We start from the raw sequence: 15,733 nt of genomic DNA on the forward strand, positions 1-15,733 counted from the left end.
ATGTGTAGTCACACTTATAGGGCATATCATGTGTGTTTGTGAATTTATAATTATACATTTATCATTGTGTATGTGTGTGTATGTGTGTGTGTGTGTGTGTGTGTGTGTGTGTGTGTGTGTGTTTCCTGAGTGTATTTACACCTGCACTTTACACACAGGATTTTAATACCAGATAAAAACAGTGTATGTTTATATGTCTTTCTTTGCCAAGATGTCTGTCTGCTGTAAAGAAATAGTGGCACAAATAGACAAAACACTTGAACTCCTATAATTTCTTACTCTTTATTCTGCATCCTTCATCCCTCATATTTCTTTTAGCTATGTATACAGCTTCAGCTGCTGTCCATGCGTAAACAATTCTTTTTTACAGATTCCTACTTTTTTCAAGCCTGCAAATGTTCCTTATCTTTATTCGTTGTAAATTATTTTAATTTATTTAAAAAATATTGAACACAGCTGATTGAGATTACCTTATATGATCCTGCAGTTTCCTATTTTACAAAGTCATTCATTACTTTCAGGCACTTAATCCAAATTAAAGCCGACAATTCAGTTTAGCATCAGCTTTTACAAAAACTTTTTAAAAGATTTTTTTAAGTTCAAGTCTATTGTCATATGAACATTATAAGACATCCTTATCTAGAACCATTTCCACTTTTCCCTAAAACTTCACCTTGCAACTTTTAACCAGCAATTGAGTGTAGCGACAGCCATTCCCACTTTCCGAACTATTCTCAATTCTTCACCGCCAGTTTAGCTTTAGCAATTTAGCATTCACAAGTTTCTTTATGCAGGAAATGCATTTTGAAGTTTTCTCTTCAATACTTCTGATTTACTTTTATACTCCAAAGCAGTTCACTCAATGTCAAGGTGATACATTCGTCCATACAGACAGGCAGTGACCAGGCCACCGGCCATTTTTGAGTGTTTCATGGTCACTCTGCCATCTGCAGCTGTTTCCAGATGCTCTGGCTGCTCCAGGACCATCTTGCTGGCCAAAACTGATGGGTACACATATCTGGTCCCGAACTTCCCCTCCAACAGGAAGTCCATTTTAGACTCAGCCTCTTCCACTTCCTGTCCACAGGAACTGGCTTCCAAACCTCCACAGCGAACTAGTGCACACACCTGCAACAGAGATGTGACAAATGTGACAACGGTCTCATTTTTATAAATATCCAAAATTATTCTCATTCATACCTGGAGGGCGTAGCGTCCATTCACAGTGTGTGTTCCAGCAAATGCTCCCAATGCATAGAGCTCTTTACTGCCACCATGTTGTAACCGCCGGTACCGTAGGTGACAGCAAAAGGTTCCATTACACACATTCACATCGCCCTCTGTTTCATTCAAGAGGAAAAATGTAAAAGGGTCATACATCATAGATGAGATGAAGGTGACAGAGGAAGATGGAGCAGTTTCAGGAGGGGGAGAATCAGAACAGTTCTCTTGGTGACAGAATCCAGATTCGGTAGCTGTAGATGATGTGGTCTCACTCCTAACTACCCTCTCATCCGTACTTACACTCGGCCCCACCCACAGTGGGTCCAAGACTGGCATCCTAGCCACCAGCAGCCTGCCCTCCTCTGGGTCTCCTTTCTGGGCGTGGTGGTAGGTGGCAGAAAAAGGGGTGTAGATACCACTTCCTCTCATGTTTAGTCGGTTGTTACGAATGTTGGCCGCTAGCAGGGTGACATTGGCACCTAAGCTGAATGCCCACTGGAACTGGATCGAGTCCAGAAGGGGGAGCTGGTTCATCCAGGCTGTTGGGTAGACCAGCTGACGTACACCCTAAAAGGGGTCCAAGGAGAGGAGGATTTTAGGGGGAAAAAAAGACCAAACACAGGAATGTAGAGTTGGGAATAGAATTTGTGTGGCTGTTTTCTACCCTTTCCACCAGGGTAACTGTGGGCTTGTGGAACAGGATGTCAAAGCAGATCATGATGCCAAACCTTCCAGCGAAAGGTGTATCAAATGTTATAATCTCAGGTTGGGGCGGTGTATCAAAGGCCTTCTCAAAGTAGAGGTTTTGTTTATGGTAGCGAGCCACCAGCAGACCATCTGACCTGCATTAAAGAAGGTTTTGTGAATCACTGGGAAATAAAGTATTGGTGCACATGCTAGACTTTGGCTGGACCTAAAGAAATTCTATTTTACGGTCTACACTGCACCTGAAAACCACGTTGGTGTTGAACTGCCAGCGTCCATCAGAGGGACAGGAGGAGGAGGGGTCAGTTTTCAGGGGACAGGGCTGCAGGTCTGGCATGTTGGCCACCAGGTAGAGGTTGTTACGACGGGCCATACAGCTGAGTCGCTGGAGAACCTGTAAAACACAACCACACTCAAATGGGATTTATATTCACAGACTAGTGCTGCATTAGTGAAGGCTCTGGGCAGCCTAGTGGTGTTTCTATGTCAGTGTATCCTGTCAGATTGCTCATTCAATAACAACATCTAGTCAAAAAGTATGATAGTGTACCTCAGTGTTGTTGTATTTGCCCGGCTCTGTGCAGGGGTTCCAGCTCTCCTGCTGGGGGTCAGGAATGGTTTCTAGGTAGCCAGAGATGGACGAACGGGTGAAGTTAAAACCATGAAGACCATCTTCTGGAAACACCAGGATCTGGGCCCCCTGACCAAGAGAAGATGAGGGCAGATTAGAGATGAGACAAGCTTCATTACTATACTTCAGACATAAACTTTGTGGCATTAAAGTTGCTGTAGGTCGGATTGTAAAGATCCACGATTTAGCCAAAGAATTGGAACATTGACAACTAATATCAGCCAATATTATCAACTCCCGATCTATCGGTATTGGCATTTATAACGGCCGATTCAAAAAATATATATGTATTTTCAAATATTCATTCATCCAAATCATTTTTAATGACAAATAATGATTCTGATAAATGAATATTTAAAAAATAAGAACAAACTGTCAACCATGCTATGAAGGACTTTAAGTTTCATATCTTAGGTTTGTATTTTCATACATTTTATTTATCTGAACTTTTATATATTTTGATGTTCCTCTGATCTGTGTGACAATAAAACAAATTATTATATTGTTTTCCTGAGAACTCATAAATTACTACAAATAACTGATGTTAGGGAAATCTGTTTATGTTTTGTTACGCATCTCTAGATTAAAAAAAAATATATATATATATATATATATATATATATATATATATATATATATATATATATATATATATATATATACATATATATATTGGCCGATATATCGGAATATTGGATTGTTAAATAACCGAAAAAAGATGTTGATTTAACGTTCACATCCAGGCCTTATCTCAACAAGGTTTGCAATAGTGACATTTTTCATCTTCTACTATGTGCAAACATTAGCCTAGGCTATCTGAACATCATTTTGAAGCCTAACTAAAAAATACACATCAAAATTTCTCAGTTGAAAGGCAGTAATAATGTACGGATGTGTTCCCTTGGTTACATTATATTAGTTCATTACGTGGGTTTGAATTATAAATCACGGCAAAAGCCACATTTTTATAACACGATTTCCCTCATCTCTGGACCGGTGGTGAACCCTCCACTGCGCCATGGGATGCGTTTCTCTCTTTGTGAACATGTGGAGCAATTCGCTTTGTGCTTGGACTTTGCTAGTGTTGGAGCTAAAACCCGCTCCATTCTCAGGGTTCATTCAATCAGAAGTCAAAATCTCAGATGTTGAAATGTGAATCCATTTATTACATAGGATATCCTGAGACAAAGTTACCTGGATCAAGCTGTCGCAGCTCTCCCCTTCCTTTGTCTGCCTCTCTGGCTCTTGGACCCCCAGTATGATCTCGAATTAAGGGTGGGGTCTTTAGACCACAGTGATGTGTGTGTGTGCCTATCCGTTATCTTTTCAGTTGGAACGTGACTGAAGGTTTATGACTCTCAGTTCAGGAAAAAAATCAGTGGGGGTAAAAGGCTGAAACCAGACTCTGGAAGCAACCCTAACAATCAATTCTACTTCTGGGACATTTAGGAGAGCTGGATTATAACAAAATGTAGCATTTGTATTGCAAAACAACTCAATGTAACAAACAACAAACTACATACTTATAACAACAAACTTAATGCATGACCAACATGTCTTCATTTATGTCAAAATAATGCTTTGACCGTTTAGCTTAAATGTATAATGCAAATCACACACAATGTTTAAGCACATATAACATTTTAAATTCCAACACTAGCTAGCTAACCGTTAGCTGTTAACTTTGTCGTTCAAAAGGAGTTGTTAACTTCGTTAACCTCCATAATAGTATGCTAGTTGTTAACCCTGCTGTCCGTTGGCTTCGTCCGCTAGAGAAGCACGTGCCAAGGTCAGGCTGCGTGGCCTGTCTGTGTGTGTGTGTGTGAGTGTGAGTGTGAGTGTGAGTGTGAGTGTGAGTGTGAGTGTGGTGTAACTTGTGTTCCATGTCAATGTGTGTACTTTCTCATCTGGGTCAGTTTGGTAGGATTTGGGTATAAATAATGTAAGGCCTATTTCACTATTACATACGTGGGTTTCCATAGATAATTATTATTTATTAATTATTATTAATTTGCATGCAAAATAGGTCTAGTCTACCCAACTAGAAGAAAAAAATTCAAGAAGTTGCAAAATGTCAAAAGTAGGCTAGCCCATTTTGTAAGGTCCTGATCAATTACAGTAACATTATTGTTTACGAATTTAGGTTAACGCTTTAGCAGAAATTCCAAACAGGCTTAGTAGTAAGAGCTTAAAGTAAGTAATATTGAACTATGGATTTAATTAGCCTTGGTATTTTGCGGGGAAACTAGCAAAACCAAGTGTGAAGTAAATCAGATACACAGTTCTTATATTTGCAAAGACAAGTGGAGGCATGCATGAAAACTGAACCCAAACAAATCCTAAATTAAGTGGTCTTTGGCTATGATCCAAATTCAGCAACTAGTCAATGAGAAATGTGACAAAGTTGACTTTCTTTGAGTTACTCTCTTGTGAAGCAAATTTAAGTCAATTTAGAAATGTTTTCTTTCTTTCAAGGATCTCAAGGATACTGGATATTATTTATGATAATAGTGGGCAAAGTGCAACATTGTTTCTTAGACTGAAAAAAAAAAAAAAAAAAACTCCCTGACCTGACCATACCTGCCGAGCAGCCCGGGCTGCCTGCTCCTCGTAGATATCCAGGTTTTTCTGCATGTGCTGCAGGGCATCGACGCGGGACAGGGGGACACCAGGCTCCGGGTTCAGGATTACGTTGTGCTCATACACAGCAGCAACGTACCAGGGGTCCACATCCGACTCTGTTAGACTAACTGACGACGTTAAAGCAAAACTGCAAAAAACAACAACGGACAAAAACATTGTTTCTTTCCCGTGAGACGTGAATCTTCTGAATCATCATCAGAGACGTGGGTGCGTTATAGCTGCTGCCCTAAACTGATCCCTGAAACCGAATTATCTGGTGTGTTAAACTAAGTGGTGATATTAACCATAGACAGTTAGCTATTAACTGGTTACATATACAAGGTGTGACGTAGGCGTGTCTTGAACAAGTTACGTTACCAAAAATTGTAGTTAGCTGGGTTGTACATTTTGTATACTTCTGAATGTGATTTTAGACATCACCATCCTGCACATGGTTCACATGAGATTTCACATGAATCTCTTTTAAACTGCAAATTAGTTCAAAACGTGGACTACAGGAATAATCGTGTCAGTTCATTCAGTCACCACTTTGACAGTAACACCGGCAGCGGTCCATTTAAAAACTAAATATTATTTTGAAAATACAAGACAGGAAACCTGCACATATAACCCGGAAACACTTTTTAAAATCCGACCTTCCTTTAGCCAGCATGAGCAGGATCAGAGGTACACTTCAGTAAGTTACTTTGCCCTTTAATGTGGACCAAGTGTTTAAACATATGAGGACGACTTCTAGAAACGCACTCTCGCTTTTGTTTTCATGTTTGTCTGGCGCTCCATTCGTAACGTTATACCAGAAAGCGTTAAATTATTAGCATAACATTAGCATTAGCACACACCTAGTGCAATGTCAACAGCTCCAGAGGTACCGACAGGAGGAGCCGATGCCCCCTTGTCTAAACCCAGCCAGATGTTTAAGAACTGCTGGAGCTGTCGGCTCATCTCCGGGGGGGGGCTCGTCCTGTCCGGAGCTTATGTGTTCAATGCAGCCCGGAGAGTGATGCGGCAAGGTGCGCCTACCTCTGCTGGCACAGTGGCACAGATTACATTTGCTGCTTGTAAGTCATGCAGTATACTCTGACTCTTTTGGTAACATTACTTGTCGTCCTTTTAAGCAAATAGTGCACACCTGGGTTTTATCTTTCAGGTCTGGCTGCATGGGGAATTGTCATCATCGCTGACCCGGTAGGAAAAGCGCAAAGGAAGACATGAAGCCTGCTGAGAAACGGCATCAATAGCTATCTCAAACATGGACTGCAAGACAAAATTCATGTACCATATGACACAGAAGAAGCTGCTCTTGAGTTATGTTGCGTTTGCATTATTGTCACAGTGAAAAACATCAGATTTGATTATTGTTGTCATTGGATCTCTGAACCAAGCTGTATTGGAAGCTTTTGATTGGTTGAATTAAATGTGTTGCTATAAAAACATTTTTAAATAGTAATTTCCTACAAGCATGCAATGCAAAAAAAACATTTAATTCATACTTATTCTACATGTTCAGGACTGACTGAGTATTGCCAATACTACAATTAATTGAAAACCCAATTTGAATCATTTTGTTGATTTTAAGCAGACAAAATAAAACTATTGCATTTCAACAACAATAAAAAGGAATGTAGTGTAAGGTAAGTCATTTGATCAGAGCCGTACTGATTCATAAGAGAATGATGCAGCAGTGTAGGGTCCCATGACAACCACGTAAACTTTAGATATACAATTTAATTTAAGTTTTTCAACCCACATACAGTTGACATGGTATGTCTCAATTGTGTGGTATTAAATAACTAGCATGGGAAATGAGTCCCCCACCCATTGGAATGCTTTGTCAGTTTCCGCATCAAACTCACTCGGGCTGGTTCTGCTTGGTCTCCACAAAGAAAGATCAATCACTTGTAGAAAAGAGACTTGTTCTTACTAGATATACAGGAACACTTTGAAATCTTTAGTGCTGGGATGTTTTACTGTACTAGGACTACTTTTACAGTCTTTATTTTGGCTCTTAGAAGTAGCATCAGTATTACTAATAAACACGCAATCATAGCGCTTTTAACACATAGTAAAAGAAATTTGGGATGGTGCAGTACAGTGAAGCTGCAGTGGAAAGTGCAGTATACTATGTATGAATATTTGACAATAGGGCTACTATTCCAACACTTTTTGGCTGACATGAATAGAAACACCCTCAAAGCTGACAGACATTCAAGTAAAAGTGTTTCACTGTAAAAAATACTTAGACTGCCCAGTAGAAAGCAGTGAGTAAGGAGATGATCTTATATCAATTAGGGGACTGTCCAATATGTAAACCTAAACTGAACCTGTAAATCTTTACAAACCGCAAATGCAGCAAGCAAACGCACTGAAGACAGCATACACTGTGGGTCAGTTAGTCTGAGTTACCTTTTATTAGTGTTATACTGATCTGAGCACAATTGCTCACAAGGAAGAGTTTGATAAGCATGATGCAAAAAAACATCCTAAAGTCATTTTCAGTCGCGTAAAATGATCATGACATTCTGATTGATTTTGTTTAGGTTAAAGAAAAATATGAAAATAGAGTTGACAGTACATTTAGGCACACTATTAACACATACTGTACACAGATATGCACAATTTTCATTATCATAGAGTCATAAATACTGGGGTTAAAAAAAAAAAAGACAAGCCTTCCTGTATGGAGAGTTGTACAGAAAGAAGTGACACCTCCTTGTGGGAACAAATATTCAGCTGAGGCTACAATTCATGTCCTCCTACTCAGCCAATCAGAGTCCACCAGGGCTGCTCAGTGCAAGCAAATGAAAGCAGACAAGGGAGTACCATCCAATGACTGCAGCAGAATGGGGCTCCGTCGAGCCAATAGGAGTGGCCCTCCCACGGTTGCTACGGTAAGTGCTTATTAGCAGTGAATCCTTTGGTCACTGGCTATGCCTCTCCTGTGAGCCTATTGGATGGGGGTGGGGGGGATGGGTCCCTCCAGCAGTCAGTTAATAATAAAGATCTTAACCTCAACAGAACAGACTTGAATGCATAAAACACCAGTTGTGAGTTAAAAAGTAGCAGTTGTTTGAGGCCGCCTCTAAACGAGCTATAGCCCAATGACCTAATCTTCGGGTTGCAACACAGAAAACCCCCTACCACTGTCCAACTGACACCTAAACACAGATTCTGTACGAGCAGGCTAGGGATAAGTGTAAAATACCCCACACACCAAAAACAAAAAAACTCAGACTTTTAAAACAAGTCCGTTAAACAAACATTGTAGTTTTACAACGGAATGTAAAGTTGTAGGTATAAGAAGACATTTCTGGGGAAGCTTCTTTCATGTTTTCTATTATTAAAACCAAAATAATTATATCTTTCAGAATACAATGATTCAAAATGCACATGCATTAAAGAAAAAAAATATTGCACAAAATTAAAGACATTTCTCTGAATAAAAGTGATTAGGGATATATCTCCATATCTTTATCTCGATTTCCTTGTAGCGTTCAGTCGAGTGACAGAGAGCTACATCTAGCGAGCGTCTCTTGGTCAGTATATATACTGTTTATAGTTTTAAGGCTGATTCACTAGCTCACACTGGCACAGTTTTTGACTGTATAGGGTTGCATCTTTGTGCTAAACACCCACAAACACACGCACACAAACGCACGCACATTCACACAAAATTCTACACGAGCCAAATACACTAGACCAGAGAGTACATTCTTTGATAGAGCGCTTGGAGAGCCAGAGCTGAGCCTCCCACAACTATAACACACTTCAGTTTGTCCTCACAGCCTCACCTTTCAGGCCGGTAAAGGTCAACTTTGCATTCTCTTTCCTCACATGATTAAGGATCTGAAGCACAGTAATGTTCAGAGTATCGTCAAACCAGTGCACACACACGTATGGAACAGCATGAGCTTTGGTCATCACAGGTTATGACAGTAGCATTAAAGGGGATGTGGATCTATTCTTTGAGGATTATGGGTGTTACGGATATTGTAACTTGGAAAGAGAAAACAACAACAACTCATGTCTCAAGAGAGGCTTTGAGGCTGAAAAAAAATCTAAATCATCTCTTTCTACCCATATTTGTTCAGTCACATTTTAAAAAACAGCGCCTTTTTAACCCAGTGCTATTGACATATTTGGTTGCTACAAAAACAAATATTGTTGCATGTTTACAAGTGTGCAGCTTTTTCAGATAAAATGCCTACAGCCTAAAGGTAAGTTTGACTAAAGCCGAGTTGCCAGGTCATTGAGATTTGTAGAGTGCTGGCTAAAAGACAGAAGTGGGAAGGTAAGGCAAGGTGTGGGTCTATGCTATCTACTCTAGTAGTTTAAAAACCATACAGTATTTGTGGTCTGCTCTCTGGACTAGGAGTAAGCAGCATTGGCTGGCACAGGATAAAGCTAAACACAACTAAAAAGTCCTAAAAGGAAGAGGAAAAATATCTAAACCATAAGAAAAGACTGCCATTTTCAGTCTGGGTGCAAACTACAGGATTTATGTTTGCGTGTGTGTGTGCGTGTGTCATAGAGTGAGGAGGAAAGAGTGTGTTGTTCATCCTTCAGTTCTGTCTCGACAGAACTAACCAGCTAGATAAGTGGAGTGTTTTCATTGAAAAGAGTGTGTGAGGAAAGTGGAAGGGCAGAAATCACACACACATACTCCAATGTTCACATCAAGCCCCACCCGTTCTTAGCTCTCAAGACGGTGTGTGTCTAGTTGGCCCATGCACGGCCGACTCTGTCCTCTCCTGTCACCTCTTGAGAGAGGAGGATTTGAGTTTCTGGCTATATCTGTGGATGCGTGGTGAGCGGGAGTGCAGCTTAACAAAGAGCTCGGGGAATTTGTACTGGGGGAACATCGTCTCCAAGAAGCCCTCCAGGAAAACGTAGACTAGCCGACGGTTCGTGGGTTGGTACTGAAACATGTCGAAGACGCGGAGTATGCCCTTTCTTGTGGTGTCCGCTCCGATGATGTGCTTCAGCTCGTCTGAGGAAGTGATAGAAATATAGTGCTCAGGAGTGAGCGCAAACCATCAACAGAGTCTATGTTTTTATTTTTGCCCCAAGCTCACAATGAAAGTAAAGCAAACATACCACCAAATATTTTACGAAATGAAAAGGTGCACAAAAAAAAAACAGATAAAAGACGGCTACTTAAATCCTTGTGTGTCCGCTTTCTTTTTTTGTTACACTCACGTACACCTTTGTGGATTCATGCTTGCTGGAAGTGTTTTTCCAACAGTACGTTTCAGTTGTAAAAGAGAGAAGGCCTCAAGGATGAAATGGATGGGACAGTCTCAAATGAGGCTGGGTAATGACTAGATAATGTGTGTGTGTGTGTGTGTGTGTTTGTTTTTTCACCTGGCATGATGCCCAGCAGACTGGTCTTGGCAGCTATTCGTGTTCTCATGCGGATGCTCTTGTCACGACGGGGCGCCGTCTCAGCCAGAATACCGTTGGGCCAGTAGGAATCCCTATAAATAGACAGGGCCACTAAAGGTTATTCATAATTCTTCTGACCAATTACAGTTACTGAAAGAAAAAGGGTGAGATTACCTGAACTTCTTGACGTAGTCTGCAACCTGTTCAGGTGAGGTCAAGTAGTCCACATGATCCACAATTTTCCTACAGAGACAAAGGAAAGATGATTCAGGTTGTGCTCTGTGTGACGTCATTTACTGCCCTTTATTTTGTGTACAAGACTTCTTAGATGTTTTCTGAAGCTCTGAACATGTGTGTACTTGTGTTCAGTCTAGGTGTGTGTAAACATCCTGTGATCTGTGAACTTTAATCCTATTATAACGCTTGCTTGTGTGGAACTGTTTCTGCAATAAAGATACTGACATCTTAGGTCATGAGATGTTTGTCTGAGATAGGGCTGTAACTGTTTGTAAGTATGTCCTGAACAGTCACGGTCAGGGGGTCACAGTCCGGAGCCGCATGCAGAATACACCGTATGTAGGTTGATGCATATAATGTGAAACCAAAGTTCACAAGAATGAGTTCTGCCCAAAATTCTTTAGCCTTATTCCACTAGCAATATGTGCTGAGGTAAGCACAACCAGCAGAATGGAGTGTGAGTCAGTCACACTAAGGCAAGCACAAATCAAAGACCCGTTTGCAGATTCCAGTTTAGTTACAACAGCAACGGAGAAAACGTTTCTTAGCAAAAGAGATGCTTTTCCGTTTTAAGTACGGGTGCACAGATTGCAGATTACTCAGCCAATACCGATGGATGGACCAAGGGTTTTAATTTGGCTGATGTCGATACTTGTATTTTTATCATCCGCCAGGTAAACAAATAAATCTCATTATGAAAAATATTAAACCATCTTGATCGCACTTTGAAAAAGCAGAACTTCAATCAAACAAATTGTACCTGAAGGCACCATAGCCCACATGCTTTACCTTACATAACTCACTCAAGGAGAAGGCAAAATGTTAGCCGCAGCAGTGACTTCAGGGAAGCAGGAGTATTTTCTGATGTTTCTCCGTCATCTATTAGTCAGTCAGTAGCTATGGTGTCTGGAATAGTTAAGCTTCCAGGCTACCGGTAAGCCAACTTTACCCTGTGTCTTTAGCTGCATGCTACCAACCGGTAAGCTACGCTCTCTGTGGGGAAATCTTTGTACCTTCTCAAATTCTGTGGATAACATAGCACAGAGTAGCTTTTTAAATGGCCACTGAGATTCAATGTATTTAAACTCTTGACTGCCACACATCCTATTGAAATGTCACAGGAATTATTTTTGCAAACTGCAAATCACTGATCTTTCTCCAAAAACAGTAAAATACTCTCACATAGCCAACATTTTATTTGACTTATTTCAAAACGAAAACAAAATTGCGTGAACCTGCAGTCCCTGGTATTTTGGCATGCCAGAGTTGCCGCCTTTTGTCTTTTTCGAAGCTGGGTAGGCTACTGTTATGTGAGTATGACCAATTATCCAAACATTAAAGCAGCATCCAAACATTATTGCCATAAGCGCATGTCACCTTATTTGCCAATTGGCCAATGACAGTAAATCATCCTATTCCAATTACTAGTACCGTGAGTCCTAATTGGGGGTATACAACTTTTTGTACTGTTACACATCTAGTCTGAAATACTGTATTTTGGTGTAAACGTAGTCATCTCTTTTAACAATACAAAAACAGCTCAACTCACTGGAAATAGAACAATCCTAGTATGAGTTATGTTATAGTAAGTAAGTTCTCCCACTTAGAAATCTTGGAGGGGTCTGAAATTGTCATCGTAGGTGCATGTCCACTGTGACAGACATAATCTAAAAAAAAAAGAAAATCCAGAAATCACAATGTATGATTTTTAACTATTTAGTTGTATGATACAGCTGCAAATAAGTATTTGAACACCTGAGAAAATCAATGTTAATATTTGGTACAGTAGCCTTTGTTTGCAATTCCAGAGGTCAAATGTTTCCTGTAGTTCTTCACCAGGTTTGCACACACTGCAGAAGGGATTTTGGCCCACTCCTCCACACAGATCTTCTCTAGATCATTAAGGTTTCCGGGCTATCGCTGAGAAACACAGAGTTTGAGCTCCCTCCAAAGATTCTCTATTGGGTTTAGGTCTGGAGACTGGCTAGGCCACGCCAGAACCTTGATCTGCTTCTTACAGAGCCACTCCTTGGTTATCCTGGCTGTGTGCTCCGGGTCATTGTCATGTAGGAAGACCCAGCCTCGACCCATCTTCAATGCTCTAAGTGAGGGAAGGAGGTTGTCCCCCAAAATCTCGCAATACATGGCCCCGGTCATCCTCTCCTTAATACAGTGCAGTCGCCACGTCCCATGTGCAGAAAAACACCCCCAAAGCATGATGCTACCACCCCCATGCTTCACTGTAGGGATTGTGTTCTTGGGATGGTGGGATGGTTAAGTGAAATGGTAAGTGGAATTATGACCAAAAGGTTATATTTTGTTCTCATCGGACCACATGACTTTCTCCCATAACTCCTCTGGATCATCCAAATGGTCATTGGCAAACTTAAGACGGGCCTTGACATGTGCTGGTTTAAGCAGGGGAAACTTCAGTGCCGCACATGATTTCAAACCATGACGTCTTAGTGTATTACCAACAGTAACCTTGGAAATGGTGGTCCCAGCTCTTTTCAGGTCATTGACCAGCTCTTCCCGTGTAGTTCTGGGCTGATTTCTCACCTTTCCTAGGATCATTGAGACCCCACGAAGTGAGATCCTATATGGAGCCCCAGTCCGAGGGAGATTGACAGTCATGTTTAGCTTCTTCCATTTTCTAATGATTGCTCCAACAGTGAACCTTTTTTCACCAAGCTGCTTGGCAATTTCCCCGTAGCCCTTCCCAGACTTGTGGAGGTGTACAATTTTGTCTCTAGCGTCTTTGGACAGCTCTTTGGTCTTGGCCATGTTAGTAGTTGGATTCTTACTGATTGTAAGAGGTGGACAGGTGTCTTTATGCAGCTACCGACCTCAAACAAGTACATCTAATTTAGGATAATAAATAGAGTGGAGGTGGACATTTTGAAGGCAGACTAACAGGTCTTTGAGGGTCAGAATTCTACCTGATAGACAGGTGCTCAAATATTTATTTGCAGCTGTATCAAAGCTGTAATAAATAGTTTTTAAAAAATCATACATTGTGATTTCTGGATTTTTTTTTTTAGATAATTAAATTTAATAATACATAAAACAACTACAATACATAAAACATTTCTAGCTAGCCTGCTGTATTTGTGCCTATATTTTCCGTAGGTCTGTGTGCACTATGTATTTGTGTCTCTGACCTGTTGATGGTGTCTCCATACGTGGCCCTGATGAGCTGCTGCAGTAGGTTCTTAATGTTCCTGCGCAACCACTGGTTTTTTTCCTTAAGGTCAAACACTTCGTCCATTAGTAGCAGCATTACCCTCAGCGGGATGTTATCATCCACCTGGACACAAACATAAACATAAATATGACCATTTAAATAACTAAAATCCCAAGGAAATGAAAGAAATTAAACTAACATGCAGCACCCAAAAAACCCACTGACTCACGTTGTCATCAAGCTGAGCAGAGACTCGACAGTGTTCAGGGTCAATGTCAGACTTGGGGAGGAGTGGTGGAACCTGGGGAAAAAAAAGCGGACACTGCATTGTCATAAGTTAGATGAATTTACTTCAAGTACTTCACGTCATAACAGTAAGGGTAAGAGGAAACTGGTTTATTTACAGAAATAGAGGCCACAGGGCCAGGATTTGTCAGGACTGGTGCCCTATAAGGAGTCCCATCCTGATAACCACAGCGTAAAGTGATTAGGTTTAATGCTAACAAACCATATCAAACTGAATAAATACACTGATAAACAAGACTAGTACTTGCTCTGTGATGGTGTTACCTTGAGTATGGACTGTTTGATGTCCTGACCCAGTCTTTCTGACATGCGTCCCATGTTATCAGACACCTTGGTCATGCCCTCAGCCAGACTATCTGGCAGGCCCTTCACCGCGTTGGACACGTTTCTCATGGAACTCCTCAGAGGATTTACAAATGTGTCAATCTGATGGGGGGAAAAAAACAAAAAGGAGAAACTGTATTTTAGAAAACCAGTCACAAATTAGTTATCTGTTAAGAACAGCCACTCATGATGAAATAAATGCAAAGAGTATGCATTTATATTAGGGCTGTAATCTCCCAGTCGACTGGTTGACTTATTGGTCGATACGTTCTGGCTCAACCAAAATTCTGATTGGTCGATTTTTTGCCGTGTTAATATCATCAGGTGGAAGCATAGGCCGTTATGGTCTATGGGTGGAAAGCACTAGTGGCTAATGGGGGTGTTTTCAGAGCATCCCCGTTTCACAGGTAACAGTCTGTCTTCAGAACACCCTCCCTTGTTTTAATTAGCCCAGCCCACTGGGGGCAGATTGAAGAAAGAACTAGCCTTAAAAGCCTTGGTTTAGCAGTTAGTGGCAGCATTTCACAAAACTAGGTAACAAAAAAATTTGATCGCAAAGTTTGCATGCAACAGTTTGCTTGTCGCAGCTCGACCACAAACATTCCATATCACTTAAAAACGGTAAGCTAACTTTTCTGCGTTAGGTTGCCCAGTCTATTTGGAGTAGGCTATATGAACATATCAGAATTGGCATATTTCACAGTCTAATAATCGTTTTATAACTATAGGTGCACCCTCCCGCAACGACGGGAGGGTGCACCTATAGTTATAAAACTATCATCCTACTAGGCTATCATCCTAGTAGGCTATCATCCTACGCAGAAATAATATCACGGAAGGAATTGTAGACTTTTTTGCTCAGGATATGAGGCCCATTGCTGTTATGGAGGGCTGAGGTTATAAGAACTTGTTAATCTACAGCGCCAGCACTAACCCAAAATGTAAGGGAGAACATAAAGAGAAAGTTTCAGAGTTAATGCAACACAGCGAGGCACTGAGCTTGACCACAGATATGTTTAAATATACACTCAGCGGCCACTTTATTAGGTACCCCATGCTAGTAACGGGTTGGACCCCCTTTTGCCTTCAGAACTGCC

The 15,733-nt window shown here is 40.9% G+C and overlaps 3 protein-coding genes across 5 annotated transcripts in view; 1 reads left to right on the top strand and 2 right to left on the bottom strand.

The window, feature by feature from the left end:
- Nucleotides 1–630: 630 nt before the first annotated feature.
- btd (biotinidase) lies at nt 631–5,392 on the bottom strand. Its single transcript, XM_034891344.1, has 6 exons — nt 5,141–5,392; nt 2,480–2,629; nt 2,172–2,323; nt 1,889–2,066; nt 1,201–1,791; nt 631–1,128 (listed from the first exon to the last, which is right to left on the bottom strand). The coding sequence occupies exons 1-6, from the start codon at nt 5,357–5,359 to the stop codon at nt 856–858; spliced, it is 1,563 nt and encodes a 520-aa protein (XP_034747235.1). The 5' UTR covers nt 5,360–5,392; the 3' UTR covers nt 631–855.
- Nucleotides 5,393–5,816: 424 nt separating this feature from the next.
- dmac1 (distal membrane arm assembly complex 1) lies at nt 5,817–6,537 on the top strand. The gene is made up of 2 exons (XM_034891381.1): nt 5,817–6,261; nt 6,351–6,537. The coding sequence occupies exons 1-2, from the start codon at nt 6,051–6,053 to the stop codon at nt 6,413–6,415; spliced, it is 276 nt and encodes a 91-aa protein (XP_034747272.1). The 5' UTR covers nt 5,817–6,050; the 3' UTR covers nt 6,416–6,537.
- Nucleotides 6,538–7,587: 1,050 nt separating this feature from the next.
- Nucleotides 7,588–15,733, bottom strand: part of snx13 (sorting nexin 13) — a 26,094-nt gene continuing 17,948 nt past the window's right edge. For all 3 annotated transcript variants that reach the window (XM_034891318.1, XM_034891316.1, XM_034891317.1), the window contains exons 20-25: nt 14,577–14,738; nt 14,236–14,307; nt 13,984–14,129; nt 10,760–10,828; nt 10,565–10,677; nt 7,588–10,190 (exon numbers count right to left, since the gene is read on the bottom strand). In XM_034891318.1, the coding sequence (XP_034747209.1) occupies nt 9,955–10,190; nt 10,565–10,677; nt 10,760–10,828; nt 13,984–14,129; nt 14,236–14,307; nt 14,577–14,738 (798 nt within the window). In that variant the 3' untranslated portion in view covers nt 7,588–9,954. The remainder of the gene's footprint in view (nt 10,191–10,564; nt 10,678–10,759; nt 10,829–13,983; nt 14,130–14,235; nt 14,308–14,576; nt 14,739–15,733) is intronic.

The sequence above is a fragment of the Etheostoma cragini genome, chromosome 14, assembly GCF_013103735.1.
Source record: "Etheostoma cragini isolate CJK2018 chromosome 14, CSU_Ecrag_1.0, whole genome shotgun sequence".
Classification (NCBI taxonomy): Eukaryota; Metazoa; Chordata; class Actinopteri; order Perciformes; family Percidae; genus Etheostoma; species Etheostoma cragini.